Source organism: Vitis vinifera, chromosome 8, assembly GCF_030704535.1.
Source record: "Vitis vinifera cultivar Pinot Noir 40024 chromosome 8, ASM3070453v1".
Lineage (NCBI taxonomy): Eukaryota > Viridiplantae > Streptophyta > Magnoliopsida > Vitales > Vitaceae > Vitis > Vitis vinifera.
Genome location: NC_081812.1, coordinates 4,133,162 through 4,153,115, shown reverse-complemented (window position 1 = coordinate 4,153,115; position 19,954 = coordinate 4,133,162). Strand labels below are relative to the sequence as shown.

General features: G+C 31.6%; 1 protein-coding gene across 3 annotated transcripts; it reads right to left on the bottom strand.

Annotated features, from left to right (window-relative positions):
* Positions 1-10,973: 10,973 nt before the first annotated feature.
* On the bottom strand, positions 10,974-19,616 carry LOC100261649 (probable E3 ubiquitin-protein ligase BAH1-like 1). 3 transcript variants are annotated; one of them, XM_010654929.3, is made up of 6 exons: positions 19,102-19,616; positions 17,394-17,638; positions 17,037-17,285; positions 16,812-16,949; positions 11,479-11,537; positions 10,974-11,408 (listed from the first exon to the last, which is right to left on the bottom strand). In XM_010654929.3, exons 1-6 carry the CDS (start codon positions 19,301-19,303, stop codon positions 11,303-11,305), a joined length of 999 nt encoding a protein of 332 aa, XP_010653231.1. In that variant the 5' UTR covers positions 19,304-19,616; the 3' UTR covers positions 10,974-11,302. The 3 variants fall into 3 exon arrangements, with proteins under 3 accessions (XP_010653231.1, XP_010653233.1, XP_059594878.1); XM_010654931.3 differs by having other exon boundaries at positions 19,119-19,612; XM_059738895.1 differs by having other exon boundaries at positions 17,394-17,603; positions 19,102-19,611.
* Between the last annotated feature and the right edge of the window lie 338 nt (positions 19,617-19,954).

Genomic DNA, 19,954 nt, shown 5'->3' with positions numbered 1-19,954 from the left:
ATTTATCACTTGAAGATCCTAGATAAATTTTTCACAATGATTTGTATATTATATTATATGATAAAAAATTCATAATATATTAATTTGTAAGATACTTTTATCAAATTAAACTGATAGATTAATTTTTTGATAACTTTATTTAATATTATAAAGTAACATAGTATTTTAGGAAATAATTATCTAATTTATGAAAAAAAAAAATATGTATTTTAAAATATTTTTAAATTAATGAAAATAAAGTTAATCTATAAAATTTCAGTTTTTTTTTTTTTTCAAATTAGTGACTCAAAAACCTACTTTTTCATTTTGGTTGTTTGCAATTTCCTTTTCTTAAAAATAATTTAAATGATAAAATGTTTGTTTAACAATCTTTTAATAGAAAATGCTTATTTCTTTTGTACTATTTTGCAAGTTGTGATGTAATAATTAAATGTTAATAATTTTTAATATTTAATAAATAAACATTAATTATCATATCAATAAATGATAAAAATAATAATAAAAGTAGGGAGTCTGTCATGGCATTATTTTTTATTTTAGTCTTTGGAGGGGTAAAATTGACAAATGCATTGATGGTCGTATTCATAGAAAACCAAACCTGAATTGAGACATGCATCACTTGACCAAATGAAAATTCACATCATAAAACTTAGACCACAAGATACTTATCATAAATAAAAATATTTTATGTGGTATAATAACATGTGAACACATGACCAAATGATAACAAAACGTTTATAGCATATTAAATTTGGTCAACTGCCTTTCATATATTCAAGCAAGATAATAAAATTTGTGACATGAGCCCCAAGCACAAGAATAATTATCTTCTCATAAAGCAAGAATGAAAATTTGATAAATATATATATAATTATTGTAACAATTTTTTGTAATTATAGTGAAAATAGTTCACAATAATAATAATAATAATCTCTAAAAATTTACGAAAATAATACAAAAAGTGATAATTAAATCTTGAAGAGAAATCCAAAGAGTAATATCTAACACTAAGTTGAGAGAGCTTGCCTTCTAGTAATCATATTCACTATTGATTCCTACTCCTTGCTCTAAGCCTTATAATTAACCTCTTTTTGTTGTTGGATTTGCTCATGAGCAATGATAAGTGAATAGGATCTTACTTGGTGGAGGATTGATTGTTAACATCTTAGTTATCCACATAATGAAAAAATTTAGGATTTCTATATATGAACTTCTTTATACCTCCTCAATAATCTAACGCTTCAATTAAGAAAGTCGAAAGGCTTTTGGCGTGACTAAACCGAACCCCATGGTGAAAGACATGTATTCAAGTTTTTTGCATCATATCATCGAATGTTAGAATATCACAAAACATGTTATCGGGATGACCATTACTTTATGACTATGAGATTGTTTCTTCTACTTTCTTTCAATGCTTTATATATTACCAGGATGGGGTATAAAAGAAGATTATTGCAAATAATGGGCCTTTCATTGAAGTTGAATCTCACTTTAGTAAGACAAAATATACTCTAATTCTAATGCTATAGAAGAAATTCAAAAAAATAAAATAAAATAAAATAACTCTAGAAACAAGTATATTCATGCAAAGCAAAAGCATTACGCAAGGGCTAGACATTGACTATTAGACAACAACAAAAAACATGTGAATGTTTGAAAGAGGGCAAACTCTCAACATCTAAGTAAATTTATGAAGCAAATTCATGGTAAGATTTGTTTGAAAACTGAATTTAATTAGTTATAATCATGTTTTAATTATAATCAAAGTTAATTAGGTTTGAAGTATTTTAATTTAAGTATCTTTTAAAGGAAGAATCAACATGCTTGTTTATTTAGCTTGCTTTAAGTGAAAAATAGATTGATGAATCATATGATTAATTAGGCTTATGAACACACTTAGAGCATACTAATGGATTGAGTTTAAGAAGAATACTAATAATTAGTACATGCTAATTAATTGGGGAACATAAGCATGCATAGAAAATATTGTTTAATTAACCTTAAATTTGATTTGAAAACTTGCAAGCATGTAGATTAGAGAATATGAAAATTAAAGTTATCAATATTAAATTATTAAAACTAGCAATAAGAGAAAAAATGTCATAAACCTTAATTCTGTAATTTTTATAGCTAGGAAACCAAAATTGCATTGTTTTATTTCAATTCCTTGTAATAATTAAAGGTTGTCTATATAGAAGAATTGCAAAGGAGAAGTCAATATAAGATAGAGAATTTTATATCGTTCTATTATATATCTTTATTTTCTTTTCTTAAAGTAACTATTGAAAATCCTTATATTTAATATGATTTTAATAAGTATTTCAATATGTCATGGTGTTCATAGTATATTTGCATTATTGTTTTAAAATGTTCCCGTGATGTTTGGATATGTATTGGTATGAGAAATCATGGCTTCAATATTGTGGACATGGTTCATGGTGTGGTTACATTACAAGAATGGCATGGAATAATGCCAAATAATATCCAAATGATAGATTGATAATGGAAAATATCTATGAGAAGTTGCAATATGATATTCAGATATACTGTTTATGTCAAACCATGGGTTCTTGGGTGAAAACCCCTACCACCCTTAAGGAAGACACTCTGAAGTGGGTGTATGGAGTTGGTCCTACCAATGGGTTGTAGTCCTAAAAGACATGAAGTTGTTCCTGTTGGGATTGAGTCTCTAAAAGCAAGACATTGTATACCAAAGTTAGACTTTACTATCCCCTTGTTATCCCTTTGTGTATTGACATTGATTTGAACATTCAATTCATGTCTCTTACATTGTACATGGCTTAGGTGCATTAGGAGTATCACAGAAGATACAAGTCATGAGTTATTTATAAGTAGATAAGTTGTTCATAGTTGGTTCATGGATTTGGGCAATCAAATGAATACTATAGTGCACCACCTCCTAACAGAAGGGATGACTTATCTTGGTCGTCAAGATGGGTTTCACATGGTTAGTGCACTAGCGTATGTGATACACATTGGACAGGACCTACAATGAATCATGATGCAAGGCTATCACATGTCATGATTCACCAAACTACTATACTTCATGGACTCTCAACTTTGAGAGGATTTTGAGTCTATGTTGAAATCAATAAGAGACTTTGACCTATGAGTGAGACCCTAAAGTGGTCATATATATATATATCTATGGATACTGTTGATAGAAGTTGGTGGCAACAAGTATTCTTAAAACAAACACCATGATATCTCATGGAATCAAGATAGTGTGTCCCCTTAGGTGATCAAAAGGACATGTGATCATGAAATTTGTGGTCACAGTAATTCCTTTAGTGGAATTTAACATATGCTCCTTTGAGCTAGAATATGTCAATTGATCACATAATAAGTAAGATATGTAACTCAAGGATTTGAGATATAATCTTAATAGGTGATAGCATTACCTTATTAGATTATGAACACCGATTCATTGGGAGTCTACATGTAGTAGATAGTAGGTTACAAACCTGAACTTCATCTCATTATTATTTACATAAAGTATTAGAGTGTAGTTGATTCTCTTTAATGGAATGTTGAATCAATTTAAAAATTGGATTATGAGAAAGTCAGTACTCTTATGGGTCCTAGTGGTTCCCGCTTTGAACCCATATACCATGATGACATAGTTTATGAGGATTGGATTGACTTTAGGTTCATTCTTGTGCATAAGGGTATTTTGGTAATTATACAAGATTGCATAAGGAATAGTGAACAAGGTCTCTAGTTTGGGTTAATTGATTAATTAGATGGTTTTATGTGGTTAATTAATCAATTAGGATCCGTTTTACACTAAATTAAGTGACCCAAGCCTTGATAGGCTTAAGTTACTAAAGCCTAATGAGCAACCTTATAAATACCCTTTTATGGGTTAGGATTTCCTAATGACTTTTGGTGAGAGTTGTATTCTACCTCTAGAGAGAGAGACATAGCCTCCTTCATTCCAAAACCGATACTTTTGAGTGTTAAGATCGTAGTTCAAGCCATCAGGCAAAAAATCTTGGGTGTATGAGACCTCCTTAGATGAAGGGCTACAACAATTGGACGTGTAGAAGCCATGTTCATGAAAAGCGCACAAGACGCATGCGTGAGAAGTGCACAAGATGTGCATAGGCTACATGCACAGGAATCACACGGGATACATATATGGGCAACAACATGAGGAGAGAGACTCTCCAGTTTTTCCAAGCATGTTCTTCATCGAATGGATTTTGATCTAAGAACATTTAGATCATAGGTATGAATTTCAAATATCTAGATCAATATTTATTAATGGTTTTTATTATCATTTTATTATGTTACAATAAATTTAGAGATGTCTAGTGATAAATGCATACACCCTACAAGATCTAAGGCATGGGAATAAAGTAATCCAAGGTTCCCAATAACTGGTATCAGAGCCCTATGGTAGGTTCTAGCACCTTAGATATGTTCTAAGGTGTGTTAACTTTGTTTTATAGGGTCTATTAATCTCATAGCCCAAAAGAATGAATGCATGTAATATGATGGTTATTTTTTTATTGATTGTTATTTGTTCAATTGAACGAAATGCTTTTAATGATCTAATTGTCTTTTGGTTCTCCAAATTAGATTGTAAACCCTATGGATTTGAATATTAGGAGTTAGGAATCCAATGCTTCAAATTGATCACAATTCAGAGTTGAAAGGAGGAAGATATGGTCGATTGAAGCAAGGCTACACAAAGTGTATGGTAGCATAGTGGCGTCAACTGAGTCAAAATCAGGATCACTTCCACTAAGTTTCTTGGGCACATCACATATGGTTTTCAAGTTTAGGAATTCTGGAATCCAATGCTTCAAACGGATCATAATTTGGAGTTGAAACAAGGGAGATATGACTAATTGAAGTAATGTTACACAAAGAGCATGCTATTACGGGATTGTATTCGGGTCCAATTACTTTTGGTTGTTTGGGCTTATTTTGTAGGCCTCTTATTATTTTTTGCAACAATTGGGTCTTTTAAGGTTTTCAATTTTTACTAACCCTATTTTTTTTTGTTATAGGGCTATTTTTGTAATTTAAATTATACATTTTTAATTACCAAAATCCCTAAAGGCCATTGAAAATATTCTTTTTAATTATTCTCTTATTTTTAATATATGTTATCTTGACTAATTGCATATGTGGCCTTAAGAAATTTTGGTATTCTTAATTGGAAATAAATTTTCATGCATTTTTCAAAATTGGAAAACTTATTTAAGTTGGAATCTGCATGGTTAGGAAATTTCATTTTAAAAAATAGATAAATTGGAAAAGGGTTAAGAGTTTTCTTATCTTTTTAAAATTAATTCTTTAGATATTTCAATTTTATTTAAAATTTTCTCAAATCTTTGAGATCTTTAAGAATAAAATCTTTCTTTTAAGGAAAAGCTCTTTTTTTTTTTCAAATCTTTGTAAAATAATACTTTTCCTATTTTGCACAAGATTCCAATTTAAAGAAAATAAGTTAATTTTATAAATTCATGATAAATAATTTATAATTAAGAAGGGTTACCAAAATAAGTACTACACCCAAAGAAAAGTTTTTTGGTGTTCTTAATAATTTTCATGAGAAGATATTTTTCGAGATTATTCTTTTAAACTGGTTGTTGATAAAAATAATGTTATTCCTAATGAACTATCCTTTTGTTTTTGGTATAGGTGGTTCTCCAAGCTCTTCCCCTCCTCCCCCCTAAGAGAAGGAGAACTACACCTATTTGGTCATTCAGGCTCTTCCCATAGAGAGAATGAGGAAACCGTTCTATTTTTAGCACATGAGTCCTAGTTTAAAAGGTAAATAACGCATTTTGAAAATATCTTGGTGGATAATTTATGATAAGAAGTAACTTTGGAAAGTTTTAGTAGTTTAATAGAGATAGAAAATATTTTGAAAATACTTTCCAAAATAGATTGTTTAATTCCTTTTTGGAAATAAACATTTTTAGGAGTTTTTCATAGAAAATATTTTATCCATTTAGGAATTACTAAAGGGTTCTATTTTTTGTTGTATTTGATGGAATAAATTATTATGAAATTGCTATGGAAATATTTATTAAGTTGAAAAAGTGTAAGGAATAAACAAAGTAAATCTTATAAGGATTTTTTAATATGAAAAACAAAAGTTTCTTTTTTAGATAAGGTGTTCTCAAGATTGTTCAAAATCTCATAAATTGGTAATTTCCTTATTACACAAGAGTTTCCAATTTGGAAAATAAATATTTTGAAAATTTTCATTATAAATAATTTTTCATTAAAAGATTATTACCAAAAGGTTTAGTAATTTAATGGAAATAAATTTATTTGAAACATTTCCTAGATAAAATATTTATTAATTAGAATTGTTATAAAATAAAAAAAATTTGTGAAAATAAATTTTAAAATTTTGAGAATAGATATTTTATCAAACTTCATTTTGAAAATTACTCTCATGAAAATTTTAAAATTTTCATGTTGGTATTGTCCTATTATACTAGGTTTCCAATTAGGAAATAAATATTTTTGAAAATTCTCAAAGTAAATAATTTATTCATCAAGAAAATTATTAATGGTTTTAAAATGCTCTTATTTATATCAAAAGATTAAGTGGGAAAGGTTCTTAAGCAAGCCTATGGCCTCCATTGTCGAGCCCATGGCCTCCATTGTTGAGCTCATTTTAATTTAGGTTTATCACCACCCCTATAGTGGGTTAGCCCTAAGAATCAGGAGATATAGGCTCTCCACATTGATGAGACTAGATTTGTCCATAGTAAGAGCAACCATCCCCATGGTGGGGTTCTTTACTTGGTGACATTGATAGTTTAAGGACAATGGTTATACACTTGACATTGGATATAAATTGGTAGAATTGCCCCATGCGGTTCCACTTGCATAGTTCATGGGTTAAATACCTTTATAGTTAAGGCAGGGAAATCAATCTAAGAGGGTCTTTAACTAGTAATAAGGTCATAACGTGCCCCACGTAGACTTGATTCTTATTATACTAGGATACCTTCCAAAAAGACATGTAGTTTAAGAGGACTACATTTTTGCTAAATTAATTATCAATTGCCTTGAATGCTCAATTATGTCATGTGTTTGGTTATATTCTTTGTTATAGACATCATGTTAGTTATTTGTAATCACTCTTTTTCTCACTTTGGACCAAGCCCAACTATTCATTCGGACTTAATTTTATTCTGGATGTAGTAACTAATTGCAAAGAAGCTAGTTTAAGAAAAGCTAGCTATTCCTTATGAACTAACCTAGCAAAAGGAAAGAGTGGTATATCAAGGTGGTATTAGACGGATCAAAAGACAAAGTATCTAATACTTGAATCTTTGGATAATGTGTTGCAATAGCAACACATGTCTATTACTAGAGACTTTGATATTCTTTTTTTCAGTTTGCAATGTTTATTTAGTGATAAAGGTAGGTTAATTTTGACAAGCTACTCCTAGGACTGTTATAAACATAAGTATTTATATGATTTTAAAGACTTTATCATTTTCCTTCAGGATGGCTAAGGACATTCTCATAAATTATAAGGTGTTCATATGGAAGTCAAAGGTTCTTCAAGTTCCTCTATCAAAAAGAAAAACACCACCACCAAATAAGGAAAAACTCAAGAGAAAGAATTAAAGAGAAAGCTCATGGTTAGGTAATTCCTTTGTCACCTTTTAGGACACTAGAAAATAAATGCCCAGTTTTCCTAAAAGAAAAAAGAAAGTACACGTCATTTTCCTGTTGTTGAATATTTAGTGGTGGATTTCACCATTAATGGTAGATAGATTCCAGACCCATATCTATAAGTCCTTATAGGATATTCAACAAGTGAGAAGGTTAAATGATGAGATTATACTTATCTTAGCTTCAAATGCAAGGTTAGTTATGCAAGTTAGTGGGAGGTAATATCTTCTTCTTTTATATATATTTCATTATCACTTTGCTAAGTGATGAGAGTAGTCAGATCTTAGGATTAAATCTAACACTAATTAAACATTTGGTATCTAGATCTAGGTCATATTAATCTAAATAGGATCCAAAGACTAGTAAAGTTTGGACTCTTTGATTTCAGAAAACCTTCAAGTTTACGAATTCTATATAGATGGTAAAAATGACCAAGAAGACTAGAGCCAAAGAATGTTTAGAGTTAATGTATACTGACATGTACGGAACTTTTAGTATCCATGCATGGGAAGGGTATGGGTATTTCATTACTTTTAGTGATGATTACTCTCGGTTTGGATACATGTATAGGAATTTTGATGCCTTGGATAAATTCATTGAATCTAAGGCAAAATCGAATAACCTATTGTGCAAACATATCAGGGCACTTTGATTATATTGAGGTGAAATGTCTAGTACGTTTGATTCTTTCCATTAGAACATAAGATTATTTTCCAATTATGTACACTAGGGTCTCCGTTACAAAATGGAGAGGTGGAAAGAAGATATCAAACTTGGATGGACATAGTGAGATCGTAGATAGGTTTACCATCCTTTCCTAAATTCTTTTAGGGATACGTCTTATAGACTGTGTAACACCTCTTTTTCTTAATAGGTAGATCAATTTATGAGATGTATAAGAGGATTTCAGGGGTCATTACCTTTATAACCAGAATTATCACAAGTTGTTTGTTGATATAAATACCAGATATCTAATGAAGACTATATGATAAGGAATGAGGCAAAGAGTGATATAGATTGGAAGATACATTAAACGATAGTCTCATTTTTGCACAAGATACTATGGATTCAGAAGGTAAGTAACATATCATTCATGTGATTTCTAGTACACCAATACATCATCATAGTGGGAGGTTTATATCCCACATATTACGATGAAGCAGTGAGTAGTATTTATGCTCACTTAAGGCAAGGAGCTATGAAGGGATAGTTAGAATCTTTGCATTCTAACATGGTTTGGGTTCCTATAAAATCACCTGAAGGGATAAAACCTATAAGTGTAAGTTGGTCCACAAAAGGGACAAAGGAGTAGATGGAAAGCTTGAGTTGTATGTGACTAAGACTATAGCTAAAGGTTATAGTTTGAAACTTTGTTTCAATTATGGAAAAAATTTTCAACGGTAGTCATACTCAAATCTACCATACTACTGTTATCTATTGCAATGTGTCTCATTTATAAAATACAACAACCAAACATTTTCATAGAAAATGGCCTTGTGTGTACAAGAAGACATAGGGAAGCATGATGATGCTCTAAAATCTTGTAAGTAAATGACAATCTATTCATTGAATATGATATAGGGATATTGTCATCAATTAAAATTTGGTAGTTTACTCTGTTCTATATGAAAATCTAGATGAAGAGACAATATATTCTTAGGGTTAAGGTCCTTTAGAACTGCAATAATAAGAAAATTGCACCATGTCACTTATATTGATGAACATTTGGGTAAGGACATGATGCAAAACTTCAAGAAGGGTTTGTTACCTTTTGGGTTTAGGTTGTCTTTCTCAAGATCAATGTCCTTAGACATCTGTGGAAGGAGATCGCATTAAGACAGTATTCTATGCCTCTGCAATGGATAGTCTTAAGTATGTGATACTATGTGTTAGACCAGATATTTGCTTTGCTTTGTTGTAGAAATAATAAGTGGATATTAGTCCATTTCCTTATTAGAGCTTTGGGCAAATGTCAAACTTATGCTAAAGTATCTTTGGAGAATGAGAAATTATTTGCTTGTGAGTCTTTGCAATGAGTTGGTACTTCTTTCGTATCAGGAATTAGACTTTCAGTATGATGAGGATTCTCACAGGTTTACCTCTAGGTATGTATACACTCTAAGTGGTTGTTGCTTCTATAGCAACAAAGGAAGCCTTTTGGCTTATACCCAATTCTTTGACTATATTGTCTAAGATACTATTATGTGATAATAGTGGGATGGTGACATAGACTAAAGAACTAAAATACCATTGGAAGAGGAAGCACATAAAGAGGAAATGTTACCTTATTGTGAGATAATTTAAAGAGGTGATGAGACTATAGAGTAGAATTTTTCTACAGTGCCCAATCTGCTTTTGATGAATGTAAATATAATTTCCCTATTAATATTATTCATGTTGTACAATAAAAATAATTTATTTTATTTCTTCAATTGAGAATTTATTTTTTAATCAAATTATTTATTTTGTAAATTGAATGATATAAAAAAATAAACAAATTTATAATTCAGGACACATGTTTCAACTTGTTGGATGAGTTATACTATCATTTATCATATTTTATATTATAATATGATAATATAGTCATCGCCCATCAAACATGGAATATGATATACTATTTTATCTTCTTTTTTTTTTTTTGTCTCATGTTATAATATTATAATACTAAAATATGGATACAATACAATTTACATATCATATGATATCCTTGAATATCATATATAATGGAAACTATATCTTAGAATAATATATCCGAGTTTGGTTAATAAAAGGAATATAAAATTGGAAGACAATAGCATATCTTATTTAAATGTTTGATATGTTCTAAAAACAAAAATATAAAAATGAAAATATCACATCTCAATTTTTATTATTTGAAAATATGAAATCACTCATATTTAGTATTATTTAGAGATTATTTGAAAATTTATAATTTAATAAATAATTTTTTATTTTTTGTTTATAATATTTATGATCAAATATTTAAAAGTTACAAATATAATATATTAAATTATGTTAATAAATATATAAAACCATTTTGTATATATATAAAATATTAGATTAAGTAATATTATATAATTTTATGTTGGAACATACACTTTTTAATTCCTTTTTACAACTAAAATTTAATTTTTTTTTTTCATCAAAATATTTTGTTCTTCAAAATTGCCTACATAAATAATTGAGAAGAAAAAAAATGAATAAATTTATAATAAATGGGATATATGCATCCATATCTCAAATTAGAAGAAAGAAATAAGACAATTTATCCTAAATCATGCTCATTTATATACCATGCTCATTCTCATCAACTAGACATGAGATCAATACATTTCATACTAAACATCCAATCAACTTTACAAATTTTCACAGAGCTAGTCTCTTAGGAACTTACCCTGTCTTGTTTAGTTTGTTTCAATTTACAACTTTCATGATCAAAGATGGAAAAACTGCACTGCATGAAATAGACCCAAATTTAGCGTTAAAAGAAGTAAGAATATGATCAATTTAATAAAAAGGCCTAATGAAATCAGTTAATATTAATAAACTTCTGAGGGTTATTGAAGTCCACTGGTGTTGTCCACAAGAACTATTGGAAACCATTGTGTGTTTTGGTATCAACTCAATATCCAATCACATACTTTGTTTGTGAATCCCAGTAGTCCTTGGCTTGCTTCACCATCTCAGCACGTTCAGCAATTAGCCTCTCTTTCCAGTACTCTCTGCATCTGAAAATCTTCAGTGTTAGATTTGGTGAATGTTCTAATAAGAAAAGGGATTTTCATGTTACTCAGTTACCTTCTTTTCAAGAGCAAATCAAGTTCTAGCATTTCCACTGCATTAGAATATACTCCAGCCTGTGTAAAATGGAACAAAAACACATGAATGAACTAGGAAATATATAACATTTCTGTAATATGCTAAAAAGTATAAACTGGAGATCTCCGCTTAAGTAGGGGACAGATATCTAGGATTTCAGTTGCTTGATTTTTGGAGCCATATTGTAGTTGAAACCTATAGCATAGTTTAAAAAATAGCTAAAAATGATAAATTGTCTAAACTAAAAACAGAAGAATACAAAGAAACCTTGGAGGGTGAGAGTGTTTTTTGAATGCTACAGCAGTTCAAACAGATAAAATGGGCACTGGGAAGCAACTACTTAAAACCTAATCGTGTAACTAAAAAAAAGTTGGATTAATCTTGAAAAGATTAAAAAAATATATATATATAATTTGAGAGTTGAACCAATCAGACTATTATATTTCTCCCATTGGGTAGAGCCCATCAAACATTGAACCCCAGTAATGAGACAAATAATGGGCATTGAAGATGAATCCCAGTAATGGAACAAGAGCAAGAGGGAGGGTGAATATCTCTTTTAAAAGTTGAGATAGCTAACCTACAAATTTTGTCTCAACCCAGTTTTGCTCCTCTGATTTGCAACCAACAAACAACCAAGATGCCAAATGCAAGAATGGATGCAACAATACTCTCAATAGTTAAAAAGTCTACAAATGATATCAACACTTTTCCTGAAAATCTTTAGAATCTCCTCCATTAAATTTCCTCCAAACAATGATTTCTAATTCTCTACATAATGTGTACAAACTATTTGACTTGAATAGTGAAAGTGTGATGATTATATTGAAAATTTCAGATAATTGTTATGTTTTTAGTCAATCTTATCTTGTGTGTGGCAATTCAAATATTAAATTGGTTGACTTATGGCATAGTAGGTTAGATTACCTTAACTATTGTGATTTGATTAAGGTTGCTAACAAGAAAGTTGTCAAAGGGATTCAAAAGCTTGGAAAACTCTCCAATCCTATTTGTCATGCTTGTCAAAAAGGAAAGCAAACTAGGAGTACCCATGGTAGTTAACTCATAAAACATATCATATAACGTTTTTCTATCTTTCTGCATTGTGTCATACTGCATTGTGTATCATAAGCTTTTTTATATCAAGAAAAACAAATGGAAGAACTTTGCATACATGAACTCATATATTGGAAGCATGAAGTTGAATAATATATAACTAATTTCATGAAAGATAGTAAGATTTAAAGAATTAAACTATGTTATACAACATGAAAACATTGAATAAAATATGAGTTTAATGCAGAAGTTTAACATAATATCTGCAAAATTAAAACTTTTTGAACTTTTAGATATAATTTTTAGTTTCAAATTCTAACCCGACACTAAGTAGTTATATTTGTTGTCATGTATCATCTCCAAAGTTCCAATTTTTCATGTTTGTCATTGTTGGCAGATTCAAATTCAAATCAGCTTATCAAATCTATTGGTTGAATCTGTTAAGCGTTTTTTTCCTTTTAAATTACCCTGTTTTTAAATTTTGTTCTGCTCCTAGAAATAAGGGAATGATCCTAGAAATAAGGAAATCAGTTTTTTCCCAATCTAATATATAAGTCGTTGTATACTGCACTTTAATTTTTCAACAAATAAATAAAAAATAAACAATGTTTTTGCTCATTATCTTCCTGTGTTGGCTTCTAAGGTATCAAAGCCAACATCCAGTAGAGGAAAACGATGGCCAAAATGGCAATGACTGGAACAAGCAGGGGTGGCAGCTCTAAGGAATCTTCAGATACCTGTCACACAACCCCTACAATTGCTCCCATTGCTCTTTCAGAAAATTCCTCCCTACAACCCACAAATTAAATGGAAAAAATTTTCTTCAACGGTCACGCTCTGTTCAAATGGTGATATGTGGAAGGGGAGATTTGGCAACCAAACCGAGCACAAATCATCCCTTGTACCAAATATAGGAAGCTCAGAACTCAATGGTGATGGCATGTCTTATGCAGTCAATGGAGGCTAAAATTACTGAGACATACCTGTATTATCTAACTGCGAAGGAAATATGGGACGTCGTGACTCGGGCATACTCAGATTTAGAAAATTATTCTCAAGTGTTTGAGCTAATAAATAAAGCTCGAAACATGAGGCAGGGAGAAGGAAATTGACCATTTTACACCAAAAATTCCCTTCAGGGCGAGAAGGAAAGTGAAGAAAATTTTTGGGAAACATGTGAGGAAACACCCATTCCTCTACGAGCCCAACTTAGTTCCTATCTCATCCTGATTTCAAGCTACCAAGTCAGCCAAGTTCCCCAGGTCTGTCTGAACCAAATCAATCTAGTTCTCCTCATGTGTCTAAGCCAATGATGCCTCCTACTAACAAACAAAACATGACAAGGGGAGATTTGCTAATGCAACCAGAGCTACTTGTTTATTCACAAAAGAAGATGGATTCAGAAAAATGGAAAATCCCATAGTTTTTCAGCAAGGTCAAGAGCCCAAACTTAATTCAGGCGCATCTCCTTCAAACTCTGATCTAGTCCTGAATTTGTTGATCTTGATGTTCCTATAGATGTGAGGAAGGGAGTTCGATCTTGCACACATTATCCCATTTCTAATTTTGTAGCATATGACCATTTATCTTCGTCTGTTCAAGCCTTTGTTGTTAACAAGGTCAAGATGGATTTACCACCAGATTTTGATGAGAAAAGAAGTAATGGAAGAGTGTGTTTGAAGAAAACCCTCTACGACCTAAAACAGTGTTTGAAGAAAACCCTCTACGACCTAAAACAGTCACAATGGGCCTGGCTTGATAGATTTACTAAAGCAATCCGACTACAGATGTACAAATAGACTCATACTGATCATACTTTATTATATAGACATATGAGTAGTAAGATTACAATCCTTATTGTTTACGTGGATGATATAATCTTGACTAGAGATGATAAGCCTAAGATGGAACAATTAAAGGAGAGGCTTGCTGCAGAATTCAAAATAAAAGACTTAGGAAGTTTAAGGTATTTCCTTGGGATGAAGGTTGCTAGGAATAGGAGTGGGATTTCTGTTTCACAATGAAAATACACATTAGATCTGTTACAAGAAACCGTTATGTTGGGATGTAAACTGGAAGACACTCCCATGGATCTGAACTTGAAGTTAGGAGAGAAGTCAATTAAAAATCTGATCGATAGGGGAAGATATCGACATTTAGTGGGAATACCTATTTATCTCTCTCATACCCGACCTGACATTGCTTTTGCAGTTAGCAGTGTTAGTTTATGAATTCACCATATGAGGAGCACATGAAATCAATCTACAGGATATTGAGGTATCTCAAAGGCACTCTTAGGAGAGGATTATTCTTTAAAAGAATTGAAAAAATAAGTGTTGAAGCTTTCACTAATGTCAACTAGGTTGATTCAATTGTTGATAGAAGGTCTACCTCCGGCTATTGCACCATTTGTTTGGGGAAACCTAATTACATGGAAGAGCATGAAGTAAGAGTTGTCACTTGTAGTATTGTCGAGGCTGAGTTCAAAGCAATAGCTCATGGCATGTGTGAATTGCTTTGGCTGCTTACTAGAGGAATTGAAGATGTTCAAAAATCAAACTATGAAGATTTGTTGTAACAACAATGCAGCAATTAACATCTCTCATAATCCTATACATCATGATCGCACCAAACATGTTGAAGTTGAGAAGCATTTTATTAAGCAAAAATTGAAGAAGGGGCAATTTATATGACATATGTTCCCGCGTCTGATCATGACGTTGACCTTCTAACAAAGGGAGTCATCAAGCCACTATTTGAGAAGTTAGTAGACGAGCTGGGAATGTTCAATGTATTTAGTCCAGCTTGAGAGGGTGTTGGCAAATTCAAATTTGGATTCAAATCTATTAAGAGTTTTTTTCTTTTTAAATTACTTTCTTTTTAAAATTTTGTCCTGCTCTTAGAAATAAGGGAATGCTCCAAGAAATAAGGGAATCAGTTTTTTCCTAATATATAAGTCATTGTATTCTGCATTATATTTTTTCAATGAATGAATAAAAAATAATTTGTTCATTATCTTCCTGTGTTGGCTTTTAGTCATCATTCTTTTCCCATTGAAAAAAAAATCCCCAAAAAAAAAAAATTTACTTAATTTCCAATATTTTATTTGACAAGAAGAATATAATTTTTCATGTAAATTTTTTTTACCTTTTTCTCCCTTTTATGACCAATTTCTAACCTTACTATATAAAAAATTGAATTTGATTTTTCTTAAAAGTTATGAAAATAGTTTAAGGTGTATGTATTGTTGTATCATTGCATCCTATATCATATCATGCATCATAGATGTATTATAAAATATGCTTAAGATAAGATACAAATTGCGATATGTATCAATTTCCATTAAAAACGTATTGTATTGTTGTATCGTATCATGTATTATAAGTTTTTAACAATTATAGGAGTACCCATCAAGGAGTTCTTGACCTCTAAATTCCTAAAGCTTTTTAAGCATGGATCTCTGGAACCTAGAAGAATAGAGATTTTAGGTGGCAAAAAGTACATCTTGGTAACAATGGATGATTTTTCAAGGTTTACAATGGGTTGCATTCCTAAATTAAAAGTACAATACCTTCATAAACTTTAAGGACGTAGCAACAAAGATTCAAAATGAAGAAAGGGTATCTCATTGCAAGAATTACGAGTGAAGAGAGAGGGTATTTGATAATTCTGCATCTCTCAAGTTCCTAGGAATCAACAAGAGTTTTCCATCCCTATAACTCCTTAACAAATGGGATTACCGAAAGAAAGAACAATATCCACCAAGAAATTACGGGATGAGCAGTAGGTTGTCAACTTCTAGGTTGATTTTAAAATCCTCCAGCTGCATTGAGATAAAATTTTCTAGTTTTTTAGCATGTTAAGGTTGTTCCCTTCAACTTATGCAACCAGTAGCCTTACTTTTAAGAGGAAAGCATATCTTCTGCAATGCTGCCCCATTTTTGGCTATTGGAAAGGAAAACTAATTCATGAATTTTAGGAGTCAAAATCCTCACAAAGGTGAGGGGGCAGCTTAAAATTTTTTGTTATTACATAAATATTTGACCAAAAACATTTTTGCCCCATCAATTGCATTACAACAACCAGAAAAACATCAATCCTGTTATTATAAACAATTATTGTCTCTATGAATCTAACGCCTGCCTAAGGAAATTGCCAGCCATCTTTTCTTGGATAACTAAATTTTCCAATTGTTTACAGGAAAAAAAAAGTATAAAGACATTGTTGAAAATCAAAATTAGCTCTTAGCTACTGACCTCTCTGCAGATAGGACACTTTGACTCTGGACTTGCAGCCTTGAGGCCTTGGAAGATCATCACTGAAGCAGCTGAACAAGCACAAGACTTGCAAAAGAGATGACCGCAACTCAAAGCATGTGGGTTAAAAAGAGTATCCTGTAAGATAATGATGAAGTAAGAGAACAAGCATGTACTAGCATCTATGCTTTTCTTTAAGGATGCAAACTGGAAGCTAGATCTCACCAAGCAAATAGAACAAGTCAGATTACACTCCAGCTTCATGGAATCTGGAAGCCTCAATGTCATTACAGGTTCAGTGGTGCTGAGATCACAGGAAAATTGACAGGAAATCTTACAGGACTCCTCCTCATCTGACTCATTAAAATTCAAATAAAAAGCCCCTAATTCTATCAGCCAAGGTGATTGCAAAAGTTCAATATGTTTTGCCTGCATCTTCCGTTTGAAATCCCTGCCATTGACAGAGCTATGAACCTACAAACAGAAAGTTACAGAACACATTAATCCTTCTTTAAAACAAAGTAATTAATAAGGTGCATATCAGCGAGGATAATTAGTAACACAGACTCATCTGGTGCATACTTTATCATATTTCTTAAGGATTTTCCGGATTGCAATTGCATTCATTGTAACATAGTCGATCAACATCCGGCCTTCCTCTGCAATTGTTTGCCTATCATTTTTGAAACATTGTCGCAAGAGCAACACATATCTCTGCATTCCGGTAGCAATATGAAGGTGGAGGAGGTGTCTAACTCTAGAACTAAAGCATCCAGCGATATCTGATGCCTCCTTCATTAATTCAGAAAAGAAAATCTTATCACACACTACAAAACAAAAGAAAGCCACTCTTGAGGATTATTGCTACACGAAAAAGTAAACTAGAAAATACTGATAACGAACAAAATATTTCAAGCTATAAATACAAATAGGTCCATTATAACTCTTAGTACATGAAATGTATACTAAAAAATTAAGAACAAATGCTCATTATTGGATATGAACTGCATGGGTTTCACATTCTTCTTAACAACTAAAACCTTACCAACCCTTCAAAGAAGTCCATACATTGAATGGACTCATATAAGACCCACTGAAAGGAGGAACCCCCTATCCAATTGTTAGGGGCCTAGGGCAAGCACCACAAGCATGAGCGTGACAATGGCAGGCTAGAAACAGGTCAACTAATTGAGGCTCTGTTCTCATTAACAATAGTTTGAGGGAGAGTGTACAAGCAGACCACTTAATCCAAGCTTCTACAGCCCATCAAGCCTAGACTACAACTCAAAGGGAATATCTTCTCTCATATAGGTCTTCACTAGATTGTGCATAATTAACGTTCCAAAGAGGTATTTAGCAAACAATCTCATTTTCATTGGTCTAATCACTTGAAAGTAGCCCACTTTACATCATTACATCCCTTCATTCAATTAGTTTGAGGCTTTTATGTTTTAGCCAAGGCATAAGTTAAAGAATACACACTGAAAGTGGAGAATAAGTAGATAATGTAACACAGAAATAGATTTATGAACTAGAAAGCCTGTAAGTGATGGTCAAAAAGTACTGCCTATTGTGGGTGGATATGAAGAATGAGTGGCACAAAAGCAACCTGTAGTATGGGACTGAGCTACCAAATCTTCTGGGAACTGGTTGCTGGTCAGTCAACAAACAAGGAAATTGATAATGAACTCTGTTAGTCTCTACTACAAGAACATATATATCTATGTAAAATTCATAACTCTAGGGCTATGTTTGGTTGTTAGAAATTCTGAGAGAAAATGCAAGAAGAAGTAGAAGGAAAGAAAAAGTGAACAAAAATCTTAATTATTTTTATATGCTTATACAAACTCATTTCACTTATTTTCCTTCATTATATAAAAAAATTAAATAAATTTCCAAAAAATTTGATTTAAATTTGACTTTCTCTCATATAACCATTCCCCCCAGTCAATTTCAAATACATTTGAGCCACGGTTCCAATACAATCCCCCTTGATAATTTCTTTTCACAGAAGTGAATTTTTAAAACCTTAGAATTAAAAAAAAATGAACAAATAAACCATGGTTGTGATTTGTGAGTAAATATCACTCTTCATTCTCCTTCATTCTCTGTTTCCGCATGTTCAAATCAAACTTTCCCACTAAAATTAATGGCCTAATTTCTATCTTACTGAAAATTTCTTTCCATCTATCATCAATCGTAAAATAACCAACACCGATAGCAGCACAAAGAAGCCCCAAAAAAAAACAAAATAGTATGTATCACGGACCGTAGACAAGCAAATACTCACATGGGCAAGATTCATACCGACACAGCCGAGACAGGGCGTCACTATTCTCATCTTCTTGCTCATCAGCACCGTAGGAGCCGTGCAAGGACCTGCAAGTCTTCAGCACCTTCTTCAGCCGCTTGTACTCAACGTGAGAGAATTTATCCAGAAACGACTCCTGCTCTCCATGTAAATACTCCATGAAAGTCTCTCCAAACTTCATGATTCCAAAAACGATTTCTCCTTCCAAACCAAGTTAAATCACCCAAAAAAAAAAAACAAAAGGAAAAACCTAAAATCAGAGTAGAGATGAAAGAATTGGAACTTCCAAACCAAGTTCTATATAAAACCAGAGTTGAGAAGAAAGAGTTTGACGTGAAAACCGAGGGAGAGGGAATAATGGTGACCAGAGAAGAATGAAACCCTAGAAGAAAGCAAGAAAATTGGGTGGAAGTGGAACCGTAGAAGACGGAACTAGAGATTCTCTATAAACATATCCTCTCAACGGCTGCGAAATCCTCGCTTATAATCAACTTTCCGCGTCTCTGCCAGCGCGCGCTTCGATGTTGTACATTTTTGCATGCACGTGTCTGTTTTTTTTTTCCTTCTTTCTTCACCTTAAAATTTTTTTTAATTGCAGAATTCATTTTTAATTTTAAAATAAAGTTGAAAATTAAATATATGAAATTTAAGAGATATGTAGAAAAAATTATTTGAATTATGAATTTATTTAAATTATCATTTTATTTTTTATCATTAAATTAATCATAAAATAAAGTTATCAATAGGTGATTTGTATTTGGCCGGAAAACTTAGAAAATTAAATTAATGGGTGTTAATGTGTTTGATAAAATTTACTATTTATTAATTTTTA

Excerpts from the sequence above, each read along its gene's own strand:
- LOC100261649 (XM_010654929.3), bottom strand. The coding sequence starts at position 19,303 with ATGAAGTTTGGAGAGACTTTCATGGAGTATTTACATGGAGAGCAGGAG. Across the intron at positions 17,639-19,101 it reads TCGGTATGAATCTTGCCCAT|TGTGTGATAAGATTTTCTTT; the intron begins GTGAGTATTTGC and ends TTTGTTTTGTAG. Across the intron at positions 17,286-17,393 it reads TCCTTAAGAAATATGATAAA|GTTCATAGCTCTGTCAATGG; the intron begins GTATGCACCAGA and ends TTCTGTTTGTAG.